At 41.2% G+C, this 17180-nt stretch overlaps 1 protein-coding gene and 1 long non-coding RNA gene across 6 annotated transcripts; one reads left to right on the top strand and one right to left on the bottom strand.

Moving 5' to 3' along the window:
• The first annotated feature begins 35 nt into the window (after positions 1–35).
• LOC308482458 lies at positions 36–7130 on the top strand. Of its 3 annotated transcripts, none has more exons than XR_013989275.1 (3): positions 36–169; positions 2244–2677; positions 7024–7130. It is a non-coding gene; the product is annotated as an uncharacterized lncRNA (long non-coding RNA). The 3 variants fall into 3 exon arrangements; XR_013989276.1 differs by having other exon boundaries at positions 93–169; positions 1053–2677; XR_013989277.1 differs by having other exon boundaries at positions 93–169; positions 1053–2682; positions 7024–7110.
• ZNF507 (zinc finger protein 507) lies at positions 3402–15025 on the bottom strand (the record flags this gene model as incomplete). Of its 3 annotated transcripts, XM_081015511.1 has the most annotated exons (7): positions 3402–7464; positions 7842–7976; positions 9019–9123; positions 9874–9988; positions 11763–11868; positions 12917–14607; positions 14755–15025. In XM_081015511.1, the coding sequence occupies 7 exons, from the start codon at positions 15023–15025 to the stop codon at positions 7113–7115; spliced, it is 2775 nt and encodes a 924-aa protein (XP_080871637.1). In that variant the 3' UTR covers positions 3402–7112. The 3 variants fall into 3 exon arrangements, with proteins under 3 accessions (XP_080871637.1, XP_080871635.1, XP_080871636.1); XM_081015509.1 differs by having other exon boundaries at positions 12917–15025; XM_081015510.1 differs by lacking the exon at positions 9019–9123 and having other exon boundaries at positions 12917–15025.
• Between the last annotated feature and the right edge of the window lie 2155 nt (positions 15026–17180).

Here is a 17180-nt window from a genome sequence, read left to right as displayed (position 1 = left end):
AAGAGGAGGATGGGGAGTTTGTGGGGGGGGGGAGTTTCTAAGGGGAGGAGTTTCCCGACGCCCCCACCTCTTGATTTGTATTTAAAACTCACATTTTCCTCCGAGGAGCTCAAGGTGGCGAACACACACTTCCCCCCCCTTGATTTGATCTTCACAACAACCCTGTGAGGTAGGTTGGGCGGAGAGAGACTGTGAGGCCATAAAGGGCACGTGTGGCGTTCAGCTCAGTTGGTAGAGCACCTGCTTTGCATGCAGAAGGTCCCGGGTTCAGTGCCCCCTGGCATTTCCAGATAAGGGGGGGGGGGCTGGGAAAGAGACCCCCCCAGCCTGAAACCTTGAAGAGCTGTTGCCTGTCAGTGTAGACAGCACTGAGCTAGGTGGACCATTGGTCGGACTCTGTATAAGGGAGCTTCCTGTGTTCCTGTATGTCTTTGGAGAAAGGCCATAGCTCAGGTGGTAGAGCATCTGCTTTGCATGCAGAAGGTGCCAAGTGCAATCTCTGGCATCTCCAGGTAGGGCTGGGGAGAGAGATCCCCTTCTGAAACCCTGGAGAGCTGCTGCCCATCAGGAAACTCAGTCTACACTATGTCCCCTAAAGGGCTGTAGCTCAGTGGTTGAGATTTGCATATAGAAGATCCCAGGTTCAATCCCCAAAGGTATCTCCAGGTAGGGCTGGAGAAGACCCTCCTTCTGAAATTCAGAGTGGGATGATGGGAGTTTCAGCCTAACAACATCTGGAGGGCACCACATGTGCTACCTCTGCACCAAGATGGAAGCTAAAGGAATTTCTGGTTCCACTGGATCATTTTGGAGACACTTTCAATTGTTGCAGCTCAGTCCTTTGCAGCTCAGAGTAACCAAATGAAACTTTTAACACATGACATGATAAAAGTCTGTAATTTTATCAGGACAAGTTACTTGTTGTTTACTGTTGTAACAATTGTTTTCTCAAAATTTATCTTCAGTACCATGAAAATAAAAACAGTATTTAAAAAAAGGAAAGAAAAGTCTGCAGGAATAAACAGGTTATTTTTCTCCCACTTTCATTTCAGAGGACTCCTTTCCCCCTTTGATTAAATCTATCAGTTCATCCTTTGCTGATGCAGTGCAGTCTCCACTGCCATCATTCTCATATCCTGTTAGACTAAGGTTACCAGATTTTTTTCAATGAATCCTGGGACACTTTTCAACTTCCTACTAAATAGATGGATTTTGTCAGGGGACCAATTTGTAAATCCGGGGACTGTCCCCGGTAAATGGGGACGTCTGGTAACCTTATGTCAGACCGCTAGGATGTACTAGCATTCCCCCCAGTTTTTAATAATCAAAACTATGTTGCTAGATGCCAGCTCCTTAGCTACCACCGCCACCACCTGTAATTTTTGAGGTCTAGTAATAAGAGGGGGATAACCATATAAGCCACCTTGAGCTTTATGGAGAAAAATGTGGAATATAAATGCAGTAAATGAATACATATTAAAGGCCTTCCTTCCCCCCACATCTCCATTTGTCTCAAGGGCTCCAGTAGGCAGTATACTGGAGGACAAACAGCTGTTTTCTTCATGCCCCCATTTTATTTCCTAGGGCTGTGGTTCCCAAACTTTTTCTGCCATGGACCACTTGAAAACTGCTGAGGGCTTCGTGTAGCACTTAATGTTTCTGCCTCTTGTAGCAACTGTAATGCACTGTGCTAGACACTATGATTTTTACTTTTATTTTTATTGCTTCTTTTAATTCCTATATATTGTTGGTTTATTGTATTACAATTTGGATTCTATAGAATTTAGATTTCAGTACAATAAAATGAAGTGTAAGGAATAAAATAATAAAAATTAAGTATCACTATGAACATTTAATGCAATGGATGTGCTGTCTCCCATCTTCAACCACAAAGCCACATACACACCATAGGCCACCTGAATGGACCAGTTTGGGAACACCTGGCAAAACAAAAATATTGAATGAAAACCAAGTGTTGTATGAGATAGGTCTTTGGTCTGATCCAGCAGGGCAGTTCTTAAAGGAGAGAAATGAGCCACACCCATCTAGCAAAGTTCCTTGCACCTAATACTCTGCTTGGGCAAGTATGATTCATGAAAATGTTCAAACCTTAGTGACTCGGTATTGTGGGACTACTAGAGCAGAATTAGGCCCACGAATATAGTGCAGAACTTCATTGCTAGATATGCTTTAACATTTATTTATATTCTTTACTTACTGGTTTTCTAATACTCTTTCTTCAGGGATTAAGTTGGTGGCTACCAGAGGATTATCTCAAAGAGGCTTCCTGGCTCTGGAATTTGCTCTCCAAGGAGATTAGACCAGCTCTGTCATGAATAGCTTTGGGATGCCAAGCCAAACTTGTTCCATTCACTCAAGTTCTGTTTTTTTTAATAGTAATTCACTTCAACCATATTTGATGATTTTTAACTGCTTGTTTTTGTTTGTAGTGATTTTAATTGAAATTATAAGCCACCTTGAAGACAGGATATACTTTTTTTCAAATTAAATAGAATTGCATCACATGTTTCTGCTGAATGTTCAATTTGTGAGAGCTTGTGGCATAAAACACGGAAACGGTGATCAGAAGATCCGTCTCCCTTTGTGTTCTTACTCTCCGTGACCAATCAAGTTTGTCTCAGGAGGCTGCCTTACACAAGAAAGTCCCAAATAAGTGGTAAGGTATGCACAGACAATAGTAATGTGTTTTTACAGATATTGCAAAGCTCTGACACATGTAGTAATTGAGAATTTTAAAAAGTTAGCTGAAGAATCCCCTAACATGACAACTATAATTCAGTTCATAGTCAACTTTTACATGCCTATCATACATGAGAGCAAAATGCTAAATTAGGCTCACTAGAAAAACAGGAAACATATCCCTTTCTCAGTTTATGACTCACAGCTGAGCACAACTCATTGAACAGAGAGCATCCTCAGTAAGTCCCTTGTCCTCCCTTTGTTGTCCCAGGCAGGCAACACAAACAGGTGGTTTAATTAAGCCTCAAAGGCATCACCATCCATGGTCAGTATATGGCTTGGGAGGAATGCAGGTAATACAAAACAGCATTTATATAGCACTTTGGTGTTCAAGAGTCTCGATATATATTATCACAGCCATTCTTTAGAACCACCTGCTAAAGTAGGTCACCCCATACTGGGGGTGGGGTGGGGGCTTAGGGTAACCTAGATAAGCGATTCAGGAAACTTAGGGAGTTCATGCACTATTTTGAATTGTAGATTCACTGATTCATAGCTCAGGTATTTATTCAATACTCTACACTGGCTCTTTTAGCATGTTTAGGTATATGTGTTCATTTTTAAACAAAGAGAAAGGCTATATTTACAAGCTAACTTTCTTGTGTTCAGTAAAGCATATGCAATCGAGAGCACAATATTGATGTGTTTAACAAAGGAGTTTATTACCAAAATACAATTAGTCAATACATGACAAAACTTCTGTAAAGCAAAATAAATTATTCTAACAATGTACAGTATTTCAGAAGGTAGTCAAAGTTGTACTACAAAGTTTGCTTCCGTAGTTTCCAAACAAGACAAACCTAGAGAGAACTTAAGGCATGCAGCTTAATGTGCGGGAAAGTATCTTATAAAGTAAGTCATCCTGTCATTCAGATAATGCAAGATCTACAGTCTTTTACATGTCAGTTTTCTAAAAGTTTTATACTTTGGCTATAAAAAACAGTGCCATAGTATTACAATTCCTTTTTCTTAAAAAAATATATGTACCCATGCCCATGAATATCAAATGCACATTTCTATTAAATATATTTTAACATTACTTTGAGCACCAACTGTACATTTTCATTTTAAATGATTAAATAAGTGCTTTAAAAATGCAGCAACTAGCTGAATGCCACAATGTTTTTTCAAGCTAAGAACAAGGAATACAGCCTCTATTGGTGAAGCTGTTGAAGCCACAGTTAATTGGAAGCAAGCTCCATTGATTCCAACACCATGTTTCCAAATAAGTTGCTTATGCTACAGTCAAAGGGCTGGTTAAGAAAAATAAAATATGGTCAGATTACGGGGATGGGAAACAAGAGAAGAGAATCATCCCACCCCATGCCCTGTCTACTAATCTTACCTCTACACCAACCAAAATGCCCATCAGTTGGACACGTGCCAAAGCACATGAAGGCCCAAACCACACAGGTAAACATTTCCTAGAATAATAAGATCATAATTTGGACCTGCAATCATTTAATTGTGTGTTTGCCGGTCCTATAGAAATATTACTTTTTATGTTTAGATGCCCAGTGGGCCTAAAAGTGGGGTAGCAGTGATCCCATTGCCCTCCTGCCCTTCTTCCTACTACTAGCCTGTATCACACGCTAAATTAATCCTAACCAGCCCAAACAAGTGCAGTGCTGATCCATTGAAAGAGTTTTCTCATTGAGCACAACAGGATGAACATTGTAAGGATGTCATCCACAGCACATCTCTATGGAAATAATGCAAGTGTAATGCAATTTACTCTAAAGCAAGTGTATATTGGAATTGCAGCCAGAAGTATAAATGGAAGCTTTTCGCCCATAACAGAACAGAGCACTGAATCTGCTTCTCCATAAATTAAATGGGGGGGGGGGGAGGGGAAGAAATAAAACACTATAGTTAGCAGTATGCATTTATCTTTTTAAAATCCTAAAACAGGGAAGACATGCTGTATGTCTGAAAAAGTGCTCTAAACAAAAACTCCCTAAATCCAAACAGCTCACACTCCAAGATAGGTAACATGATCAACAAACTGGTTTCAGCCTCAAGTCTGCTACATGGCAAGTGTGTAAATTTGAAGAGTGAACTGATAGCAACCCGTGGGCTTTAAAATGAAAATGAAAAAAAAAAGTGTCAGTATGAAGGATGCTTTTCTTGTGCAATTGAAGGTAATATCAAACTTTTAAGTATTGAGACTATAGTTAGCTTAAAAAAATAAAAATAAAATACTTCCCTTTACTATTTAACAGCAATGGAAGATTACATATACAAAATGGTAGGAACCTTCTGAATACATATGCACTTTGCCTGGCCTCCCCAATTCATTTCAATTGTTCTTCACATATTGTATTCCTGCAAAAAGCTTTACATGCCTAAAAATCAATACGTAACTTCAATAAAAATATAATTAGTTTTATAAGCTCGTGGTTTCACAATTTTCTTGTAGTGTAACAGACAGGCATGATCCATTAAGGAAAAAAACAAAACAAAGTAAAGGTTTGTGACAAAGAGCCTTCGCCATGGTTTTGAAATGAAACATTTAAAATAAACCGAGTAATTTTTACCAAGCTTTCAACTAATTGCAGTAAATAGACAGATAGGAGGTGGAATGTTGATAACGCTTTGTATGATCTCAGCTATTAAATAGTTGCCCAATAATTTCCTGTTTCTAAGCGCATCAGAAGTTTCAGGTTGAGGATACAATATTGATGCAAGGACTGAATACAAAGGTAACAGTAGTAGCCAGAAGTATTTCATCAAGGTTTGTGACCAATTGGATTCTGTACAGTCTTAAAGAGCTCATAGCAGGAAGTGAAATATAGCACCTTCTCAATTTCTCCGTTTGTTATATTTCTCAAGAACACAAAACAATCCACATTTTCAATCTCATATTTAAAATAAACTTGGTTGTTGTACAGTTTGTTGTACAGTGAATTTATGCACTCACTTTTTATAAATGCACCTAGTTTAGAAACAAGTAACAGATTGAATAATAATAGGGATTCTAGTTTGGATTTTCTACAAAATGCCTTGAAATATTTTTGCGTTCAACATTTAAAGCTTCTTTTAAAATGACACAAAATATTTTCCATTGGTCCAACTTCACAGTTCAGAAATTTTGAGGGGCAGGGGGTGACCCAAACTCAATTAGCACCATGAAAGCTGAGCTTTTAATGTATAATAAATACATTTTTTAAAGTTCTGCAGCTGTCTGAAAATAATACATATATGTGTACAAATCTGTTTACAAGCAATGAACTGCCAGAGTAAAGGGAAATGCAGCAATATGGCAAGAACTGGGAGAGGGCTCCACCCAAATGAAACATAACACTAGTTTCAAGAGAAAAATAACATTGGAGGCTGCTGAACTTCCACTGAAGTCAATGGCAGTTAAGCAGCTGAAGCTTGAAACCACAGACAGGAACTCAAGCTATTCTAGAAGGCATGGAAACAGCTCCTTTTGAGAAACAAGTGTGAATGAAGTGCTTTTAGTGGCTATTTTATAACAATGTTACAATGGGGTAAACTAGTAACTTCCATTGAGTTTTCATCAGATTTCTGTGTACTCAAGAAACTGGATTTTGACGTGTTAAATATTATTTGATAAAGAGGTAAACCTCCCTTCAAAGTTTAGCTAAGACCACTTGTTCCTACCCACTCTGATCCAAGTTATGGCACTTCTAGCATTCTGAAATGCCTGATTTTAGAGAGAGAGATATTTAAGTACTATGAGAAGGTTCTGGTGAACCATTAAGGTCCATCAAGACTTAATTATACATTCTCAGCATCTCATACTGAAAAAAATAACCTAAGCCAAACAATTTGCTACTTTTTTATGATGCCTGTATCAGCAGGAAGATACCGATATTTTTATCATTTCTAAAAAAGAAGCAGCAGTAATTGAGTGAGGAACCATAAGGCCTAAGCAGTTACTCAAGTCTCCCTCTCCCTTTCTGGAAATGCTGCTTCATAAATGTAGTCAGTCATGTCAGTTTTTAAAAATTTACCTAAAATGAATTTAACCCCCTTTAGATAGTTTTGAGGCAGTAAGATTAAACCCCTTAAGGTAACACATTAGTGTGAAATTCCTATTATATGGCTAAGCTTTAGATTAGCAATAGGCATTGAAAACGGCTCTGTCAGTTGAGGATAATGGTTTCAGCGAACCTTTCCCTAAATGGAGTATTTACTGTTCAGTTACTTCAAGAGCTTGTGAAATAAATCCATTTTCCTGTTGACATAAATAACATTCCGACCGTTAGAAATATCACTGCATTTTTTTACTTACAGTTTTCGCTTTAGCAAGTAGTTCGGGTGATGTAAAGAGAACACAAGAAAACAGCACTTTATGAAACCCTTTAAAGCAGCAGCAGCACCACCTATCTTACACTCTGAGTTGCTGTGTGGTCCTTGTTCAGAATTATGTTTATGATTTCACCTTCATGTTCCTTCATATGGTCCAACAAGTTCTCCTTGTTGGTGGACTCAAATCCACAAATGCAACAGCAGAAGAGCAGGACGCAGTATTCTGTGCCAAGGTGAGGCAGACCGGCAGTTTTGTCTGAATTGCATGAGGTATTAGTTGTGGAAGTAGGATTCTGATCTTCATCAGAATTCACAGTTTTGTCAGCAGTTTGGTTAGAGGAGTCTGAAAAGGACAAGCCCTCAGAGTTGCTTTTCAAAGGAAATAAACCATCAGCGGTCACCTTCCCAGTCAGCTGACCTGGGAACCTAAGAAAGGAAGAAATTAGTTGATTTTTTAGTATACAAATTCTAAGAAAATGGCAATACAGACTGTCTATGGATCTGTTTGCAGGGCTCAATGTATGTACAAGTTGCTTTTGGCATCTCTCACTTGTACGCCAGCCCTTTCCCTCCCTTGCACTACTGTGCAGCAAATCTCTAAACAGCTTATAAAATTTCCCCCAAGCGTAAAGAGAAAGTGGGAGGTTTGGCAAAAGAACTTCCAGCAGGGAAATCACAATGCCCCCCCAGACTCCAACAACTTAAGTAACTATATTGCTTAAAGCAACTGACTTGCTATGCAAATTGTTAAGATAGTGCTCTATATTACAGGTATAAATAGTGACCCTAAAATGCGCACACACCTGCTGCTTTGTGAAATTGCATCATTAATAGCCTTGTTCACTTGTTCATAGTTGTAGTTTTGGTCACTTGCGTGCTTCCACATATGAGACTTGAGAGAAGGGGGATGGCTACACTCATATCCACAAAGCGAACATCTGAAGGGGGAAAAAGATTAAGAGAAAGAATGAGGGGTCAACATGTCTTACCCAAAATGTGGTCAAATTATAAAAAGTCAGCACACCTTTTGATTTCTATCCCAGTTTAGTTTAACTGTCACTGCATTTTTATGTGACATTTTAAAGATTTCTACCCCAAAAAGTATACCTAAAGCTATAAAGTCTGTCAAACATGGTGAACTAATACATAGTCTCATTAGGCAATAACAACAGAATTAATAGGTATTAAAAAAACGCCAAAGTAATAAAAAGCTAGAGGGAGAAATTGCACACATTAAAGAAATTTGTAGTATATCAAGTATTCTCAGAATTTAACATATGGTTAGATGCACTGGAGCATACCTACATGAATATAGTAATTGCCCTGGGCCTTGCTAAACAGATTTCTCTGTGGAACTAAGGAAGGGGCCACAGCTCAGTGATGCTGTGCATGCAGAGGGCCTTGTATTCAATCCCTCACATCTCCAAATAAAAAAGTTCCGGTAGAAGGCACGAAGAAAGGCCTCTGCTGGCAAGTCATTGCCAGTCAGTGATTAGACAATACCAGGATGGATGGACAAATAATCTGACCTAGAATTAGAGGTCACAGTCAACTTCTACAAAAAAGAAAAAGAAAAAAAGATCAAATTCAACTTCCATCTTTTCTTCTCCAAGGCCTATTTAATTTGGAACAAATTGGAACCATGCCCAGAACATTTCATGTACCAGGACTTTGTGCGCCAAGCACATATGCAGCACATTTTCCTCACTACTAAGTATCTACAGTCAAATATTCTAAGGGAGACCCCTATGTTTTCCAGAGCTCTGGTACTTCTGGGTTGTTGTTTTGTTTTTTTTACAGGTTTTCTGGAGCCTCCAGAGTACCAGGCTCTAACAGCAGCAAGATACAAAGGCAGATATGATCCCTTAACCAAGCAATTTGTGAGAGATCTCTAGCAAAAGTTTGGTGATCTGAACTTCAAACTATCCGTATTAACAAGGCCACAGCTGCCACCGGCTTGCCAAGCAGTCAGTTACCTACTTGAACTGCTCCATTAGCTGCACTGCCTGGTGCTCCTGTGGATGGCGCCTCATATGGCACTTCAAGCTATTCATATTTGTTGTGGCAAAGTCGCACATTCGACACCTGAAGGAAAACAAAGAAGCAATTGGTTCCCAGCAACCTCAGCCTCTTGACAAGACCATCTCTGAGGTGGGCATTGCGGAAGGGAGGACAAGGAGGGAAGTTTGGCCAATTATAATTCATTCTAGAATCCATCGGTGCAGTAGTCAAGTAAATGTTCGCTGCCTGCTATTCAGATGAAAATGTCATTGGTTAAGGGCCTCTGGAGGTGTTAGCTGTCTGCTTAAACATGTGGTTCAATCAATATGGCTCTATCCATCTAAAAGTTTTAAATGGCAAACTTTCAGATGCATCATGCAAATGGTAGAGGTTCCTGGACAACTGTGCTGAATTTTAAAAAGAAGCATTAAAGACTCAATAAATCTGCTTATTGTTTGTTTTGAAGATTTTCTACCCCACCTTTCAGACCTTTCTAGGCTGCTTAAAAGAAACAGGTTGAAAAAGCCACATTCTTCTAGCATAACCCGGCAGTCTTCCGGTTGATGGGGCCCAAGCATGCTCCAATTCTGCTGTTGCTTGCTTTAGGAACCTCCTTACCAGGTATTTCAATATGTATTACTTGCAGATCCTTATTGTAATGATGTCAGTGGATTCTAAAGTGACTGTCAGAGTAAATTGGTAGCAAGTGACACACTCCTTCAAAATTAGGCAATTTCAAATCGCCCACTGTGTTCTAACTTTAGAATTGACAGCTGCAAGAAAACAGATCAAAAAAATTCCAGCTGTAACAGAAAACCCCAGAGATATGCTCACCTGTATGGCTTATCGGAGTTGTGAATCCGCCTATGATTCCGCACACCAACATACATTGTGCTTGTGTAATCACAAATGTCGCATCTGTAAAGTTTCTGGACTGAAATCCTATCCCCTAAATGACATACAACACAGTTTTTAGAAATCATTTTCCTTAGCAGAAAGACAGATCTTGTTTCAGCACAATCTGATCCTGCTTAGGTTCTAACCTCCCAATACTAACAGTTGAGTAGAGTTTGGTTCACACATTTGATCTGGCTTGCAGCTTTGGTTCTGGAAGGTATTTAATTCAGGATTTTTTGTATATACTTTCTTTTAAAATAATCAGGTCTGGGCCAACCACACAAGTGACCCAAGCAGATACTTAGGGTAATCTTATTATTAAAGGCGCCCAAGAAAACCTACAATATGAGAGGTCCTTCTCAAGATCCTAGTTGTTGAATCGCAGCATCCTCATTACAGGGGGTCCTGGGAATTGATCCTGGATCATGCAGGGCTGTGTCTTAGGACGCTAAGTTGCCTTGGACCAGCCTGGTAAATAATTAAGCCATTTCTTATCTAAATTGAATAACAATGAAGGAAATAACATTTGTAGGCAAATAAAAATATATTGCCTAATGATCACTAAAACCACCATATTTTATATGCAATTATGTCACGAAGATTTGTTGTTTTACAAAACACAACTCTGCCTTTTACTACATGCTTTAGAGTCATGGGTTTGGGAACTGCTTTTATCCCCAGAAGGGAGGGCAGGAAGTAAAGGAAGGCCAAGCCCTGTGGTGTGTAACAAACTGACTGGTTTCAAACCAACACTAAAAGCAGGTGTTCCTGTAATGCATGTTATTACAATCGCCCTACATTATTAGACATTTAGAATTCAATCATATGCAGAAAGATCCCTTTAACGTTCTAGCACAGCCGCGATGAACAGGGGCGCTGATGATTTCATAAACATGAAACAAATGTTCCCGCTCAGATTAACGCGTGCATAAACAGATGCTGTGCCATAAACTTCTTGGGTTTGGGCTGTTTTATAGAGACGACATCTGTTTGACAAGAGGGCTTCCTTCCTGCAATTGTGTCATAATTTGACTGCAAAGAGTTTCCAAACTACTTTAGAAAGCTTAAATTCTCATTTAATGAATGCTATTAAAAGGGGGAACATGTTCAGTCAAGTCATACCTCCAAATCCCAGGTTTTAAAATAAAAACCTGAATTAAGCGTTGAGGCAGGGCGTAGGTGTTTGCTGTTTATTTTGGAGGGGTGCATCATCAAGAAAAATTGGCACCCTTTCCTTCTGATTCAGAGGCTCTTCAGGTAAAAGACACGCTTCTCTAAAAAGGTGTGGACAGTAGCAAAGGGAGGAACAAGCTTCTTTCCATACTGTTTGCCTAGTTGGAAGGAGGCCTTACAAAAGCCTTGCCCAATCTTGTGCCCTCCAGATGTTTCAGACTACAATGCCCATCAGCTCCAGCCAGCATGCCCAATGACCAGGAATGATGGGAGTTGTAGTCCAAAACATCCAGAGGGCTGGAGGCTGCAGAAGGCTGCACTATACGATCAAGTGATTAAAAGCCCTATGTGGCAACTGCTGAAAAGCCTTTTCCTCTGGTGATTCTCCATGAAGCGGGTGCTACCTTTAACAGCCCCTAACCATATTGGTTGCACATATCATTATCTGCATACCAATGCTGCAAATTCCTGGCAGTGGCAGTGCTGCTGCTCAGGTACTATGGGTGACTGGGAAAATGAATGTAGCATTGGCTTTTAACAGTTAAAAGTCACTGCTACAGCCAAGGGATTCTCAAGAACCTCCAGCATGTTGAGCTCAACTTTTCAAACTGACCCAATGTTATCACTAAGCGAGTGAAAAAGACAGACAGTACCGACTCTTTCATCCACTTTGCTACAAGTTATTAGGCTGTCAGACGGTGGCATCGAGTATAGGTCTGGAAGGCTGTGTTGCTCTCTCTCGTGGCTTCGAAGCTGACTCTGCAAAGCAAACAGGAGTACCGTCTTTTAAAAGGGTGCAAATACGGAGTGGCTGAACCTCTATGCTGAATTCTCATTATTTTCCTGCCAAACGTCATCTGTGATTACTTATCTGTCAGGCAGCCAAACAAAATGACAATACAAATCAAGAAGATTTCTAAAGAGGAGCTCAAGACACCTGATCACTAACCAACTGCATGGGGTGAGGAGAGAAACACAGTTTCCAACTCAAGCAGGGATAACGGGAAAGTAGACTTTTCAGTTGCCCAAATCTGAGTGAGCTCCGTAAATTTAGAAAAGCACCACAAAGCAGAATTACCATTACCTGGTTTAATAACTAGGTAACAAGGTTCCACCCACCCACCCGCCACTCCACCCAGAGCTGCAGAAAGACCTTGGTTTGTACCCCAACATGGTAGAATAGTCATGCACTCTAACTTTTTATTATTAGGCTTTAACTTGATGATATAACCTGGGCTTTTCTTGTATTTTTTCTATTTATATAGTTTATTGTATAGCAGTTAAGCTGCTTTAAGAAAAATGGCATATAACAATCAGAATTGTTGTTCCTCTTCAGACATAGGAATTCTTAAGATACTCAATTGTTAAAGGGTATGTCCCTCGGTTTAAAAAAAAAGGGGGGGGGGGTTAATGTTATGGTTTTGGTTTTCCAAAATTGCTGCATCTATTGGCTGAGTTCAGAGTTCTACCTGCCTTATCACTACAGGCTTAACTCCAGCTTTGAAGAGGCTGAAATAAAGTTCTGACCCTGATGCTTCCTTGACCCACTTCTGAACTGACTTACAGGTTTTGACAAACAATCCAGTCGTTGATTCCAAGGCCATTACTCAGGCACTGAGCAGCACCAGACACTCCAGTGCTAGCAATCTCAATGGGACCTTTCTGGCAACCAACCATCATCGACTGTTTGCAATTGACTGCCCCAGTTAAGCCTGTCATGACAAGCTGCAACTTCTCTGGCTCACACAGTTCAAAGCAATCAAGAAACAGTAAAAAAACGGCAAACACAAAAGTAAAAACACTTCACCTTATAATGAAAGGATTCTTCGCACTGTTTGCACTGGTACATTCGGGTTTTGCAGTGGTTGATCATATGGTTTTCCAAATCCTTACTGTTTTCTGCTATGTGCTCACAGATAGGACATTGATAGGGCTGCCTCTGGCGATGCACCCGCAAGTGTTGCTTGATGTACCCCTTGTTGCCACTACTGTAGTGGCACAGGCGGCATCGGAAGGGGCGATCCACATTGGGGATGTATTCCACCAGGTTGCTCCCCAGCACGTTGGCGTCGGCTGCAGGTTGGCACTGCACGTTGTCTTGCAACTCCTTCAGAATGTCATCGTCGGAAGCGTTCTGGTCCGTCCTCTCCTTCAGCTTTTCAATGACGGTGAGCAAGGACATGCTGATGCCCATTTTAATGGGACCTTCAGCCAGCTCTGGCTTATCCTTCTGTATTTCCATGAAAGCACAGTCCGTTTGGTTCAGGCCTGCCAACTCCTCTGTTTTAAGGGAGGTCACCAGCTTAGAATGGGCGACGTAGCTGTTGTCAGCTGGCCTCTGCCCAGCCTCTGAACCTATAGAATTCGCCTCAGCAAAAGCTCTGAGGCTTGACCGGGTTAGCTCTGCAGCTCTGATGGGCATCGTGACGAGCGCTTCGGCAGCCAGGGAGTGCAGCCTCAAGGACTCCGAATTTGTTCTTCTTCTGGTGGGAGGCGCATTTTCATCCGCTGCTTTGACTCTACCAGGGTTTAAATCGCCATCTTTCTTCTCCGCACTGCTCCATCCGATTATGACTTCTTCGAGTTCCACAGAGCTTTTGTCCATATGATAAACGTCCCCATCGCGTGCCACACGAACTTGCTCAGAGATTATTTTCTTCTCGGCTTCAATGTCGGTGTCCATAGAGTAAGGCTTCTGCAAGACAGGCTCTTCGGCGCTCGGCAAACGTTCAACTATGACGTTAACGTGGCCCTTTTTATTTGGGCTGCAGCTAATGATTTTTTGGGCGGAGGAAAGCAAGCTGTCGGTCATCAAGTTGTCTTGCTCCAGATCGGTATCTGACAGAGTCTCTTCTGCTCCTTTGCCTGTGGGCGAGAGAGCAGCCGACTGACTTAAGAGCGCCTCCTCTTTCGCAGGCTCTTCTGTCGAGGAGGTTTTGTACACCATTTGCTCAGAGCTACAAATGTGGAGTTGAACAGCCTGGTCACCAGAGAGACCCAGTTCATTATTTTCTAGCGCGAGGACAACGGCATCCACGTTGCGAGGAACACCCGTTACAGCAGGGTCCTGCAACGTAGCTTGTTCATTTTCTTCCTCAAATATGGGGTATGAGCAGTCGACTTCGCCTGCATGCTTCCAGGCATGCGTTTTCAACATTCTTTGCTGACCACAAGTGTAGCTGCAAATTAAGCATCGGTACATGCCGTACTGCTCATAAGTATACCATTTTTGCCTCCCCTTCTCCGTTGGATGGGGAGACTGAAGCTGTGCTGTCTGATCAGCGCCGGCATTGACAAAACCTTCCACTGGACCATGCAAAGTGGTACTGGGAAAACTTGCACATTGCTGCTGCTCCTTTGAAAGAGTGTGTGCTTTGCTGCTGTTCTCTGGGTGATGCCTCACATGAGCTTCAAACTCTTCTAGGCTTCTCATGGCAAAATTGCACACTGAGCACATAAGTATTACTTCGTTCTGCTGGCCATGTTGTTTCACGTGTTCTTTTAAGAGAGGGAGAGTGGGAGACAGAGATTTACAGAGACTGCATTGGTAACAAACCACCTTCCTTTTATTCTGCGGAGGACAGTCTGTCACATAATAATCTTCTATATTTATCGTGCCCAGGGCAGGCAGTTCAATGGTTTTACCTGGGATCTCTGGGAGGTTTTGTGAGTCAAGTGACAGCAGGGACACATCGGGATGCAAGCGCTTTTTCCCTATTAAAAGGCATTTTTGTGACTTCTCACTCTCAACGATCTTGCTTAGCTTTTGGATGACCTGGATTAGTGGGTCAGGGTTACACTTTCTCTGGTCTTCACCACTTTCTGAAGTTGGGCTTACAACTGCTTCGGAGATCAGTACAGCTTCCGGTTCCCCAATGTTTGAGACTACTGCTGTAATACTGTTGCCTTCTTCCATAATATCTGAAATTTAAAACGTACATGGCTGTGTTACAAAACATCAAGCTTACGGAACACAATGGCATAAATGTTGCAGTCAATCAGTTCATGCACCTTAAACAGATGCACAAGTCATCCAGCCCCTTTGAAAAGCTGCTTTGCATCTTAACACATAAGTGATATTCCATACAAAGTATGGACCTCCAACTGTTCAAAAGGGACCTGTGCTTATCCTCCTCCTTGCCAACCTCACCATTTGTCTCAGCTGTGCTTGCACTCTATTAGCAGAGGCGATTAGGGATGAAGTCATCCCTGTGCACCAATGCAGAGTTTCCTTGATCTGAACATCTGTCTGTTGATCTCTTGCAAGTGCCCTGGGAGTTCCCGCTCCACAGCTAATTGAAAACGTTCATGGCAGTAAACTGTGAAAAGAGAATGTTAATTTGAGACAGGATGAAGTTATTAAGCACTTGAACGCTAAAGAATGAGCACCCTTGAGCAGAAGATGGTCTAAAGATCAGTACAAATGACTAACATCAATCAAATCTGCAAGAATACCACATATGCCATTCCTCCATTTTAACTATGACATTTTCAAACAGTTTTAAGGTGAGAGTATCACCAAACAACACCATGCAAGCTTGCTATGTGATTTAGTAAGCAAAACTGATCAGAAACATGACTGCAAGACTGAAAAAGTCTTACTATTCCAGACTGAGCTGGATAAAATTTGGTGAGTACTTAACACTTTGAAAAGTCTGTAAGCAATTCAATTGGCAGGGAATGCTTTTCACTTGCAGAATGATTTACTACATGCACTATTCCATGAAACGAGCTCAAATAATTCCACACCACCAATGGTGTGAAAACTAGAGAAATTTCTTCAGCTACGTATGCCTTGGCTTAGTCAAAATCGCAATGACAACAGAATAGCAACCTGGGAATAAGATGACATTAAACTGTCAGATCTTTCTTTAATATTCTGGCAGATTAAAAATGACAAACATTTGGATCTATAAAGGAAGCGAAAGCAGTAGGATTCTTTTAAAAATAAAACACCTTAGCAGAAGGAACATTTTCATAATGAAATCAACAAATACTTCACTGATCAAATATTCTATCCTGTGTTTGAGGAGTTCAAGCTTCAGTATCTGCATCCTAGTTTAAGGTGTTTTTGGCACATGATGAAGCAGAGATTTGCCAATGACAGCTCAAAAGGTAACTATAATCCTGCACATACTTACCAGACAAGAAATCCATTGAACTCACTGGAACTTACTTCAGATGAAGTTGCAATCCTTTAGCCACTTACCTGGAACCAAGCCATATTGAACTCAAGTGGGATTTAATTCAGAGTAGACCTATACAGGCTGTAGTGCCACACAACTTTGGTCTTTAAGAATGTTGCATTTTCTTGCAGAGAATAATCAAGACAATCAATTCTTTGGCAACTCTTTGGTGAATGTTTTCACCAAACTAAAAAAGAGTTGAGAAGATCAATGCTGATGATCTCATTTGAAGGAAATTCAGAAACTGCAGCTGGTGCAGAATTCAGTGGTCAGGTTGCTCACTAGAGCAATACAGTTTGAGCACATAACAACAATCCTGGCCAAACTGCACTGGCTGCTAATTTGTTTCTGAACCCAATTCAAAGGGCTGCTTTCGGGACTTCCGGGTCAGCGCCATCGGTGAATGGCGGAGTTCCTCCGATTGGAGGAACGGGCTCCGTGGAAACTGGGTCTTCCCGCCGCGGTGAAGGTGGGGACCTGCTAGAAATCCCAGGCGGACAAAGCCTGGGAACGTGGGGTTCGGCAGGGCACCATTTTGGGGCGCCGGAGCGAAGTGGGGTGAGCGGCGCAGTGCTGCGAACTGATTGCTATTTTCACGGAGTGAAGCCGCACAGCCATTGCCGGAGAGCGCTGACTTTTTCCTGTGGACAATTGGATTTAAAACAAGTACCCGTGAGTAGAAACGGAAAATTGGATCAAGAAATATCTTAATTTGGCATCGAAGCGGGAAGGTTCAAAACAGGAAGTCCGCCTTCCGCTTTTTGTATATAGACTAAAGCAAAAACCTTGTAAGCTAAAGCCTGGAAAGCCGTTAAAAAAGTCTAAATTTCCTTCATTTATAATTACTGAAACCCCCTTGGAAGCAGGAGAAAAGGGGGGGGGACT

Source organism: Podarcis pityusensis, assembly GCF_964106645.2.
Source record: "Podarcis pityusensis genome assembly, chromosome: 8".
Classification (NCBI taxonomy): Eukaryota; Metazoa; Chordata; class Lepidosauria; order Squamata; family Lacertidae; genus Podarcis; species Podarcis pityusensis.
Note: the sequence above shows the minus strand (reverse complement) of the source record. Positions and strands in the feature narration are given on the sequence as shown.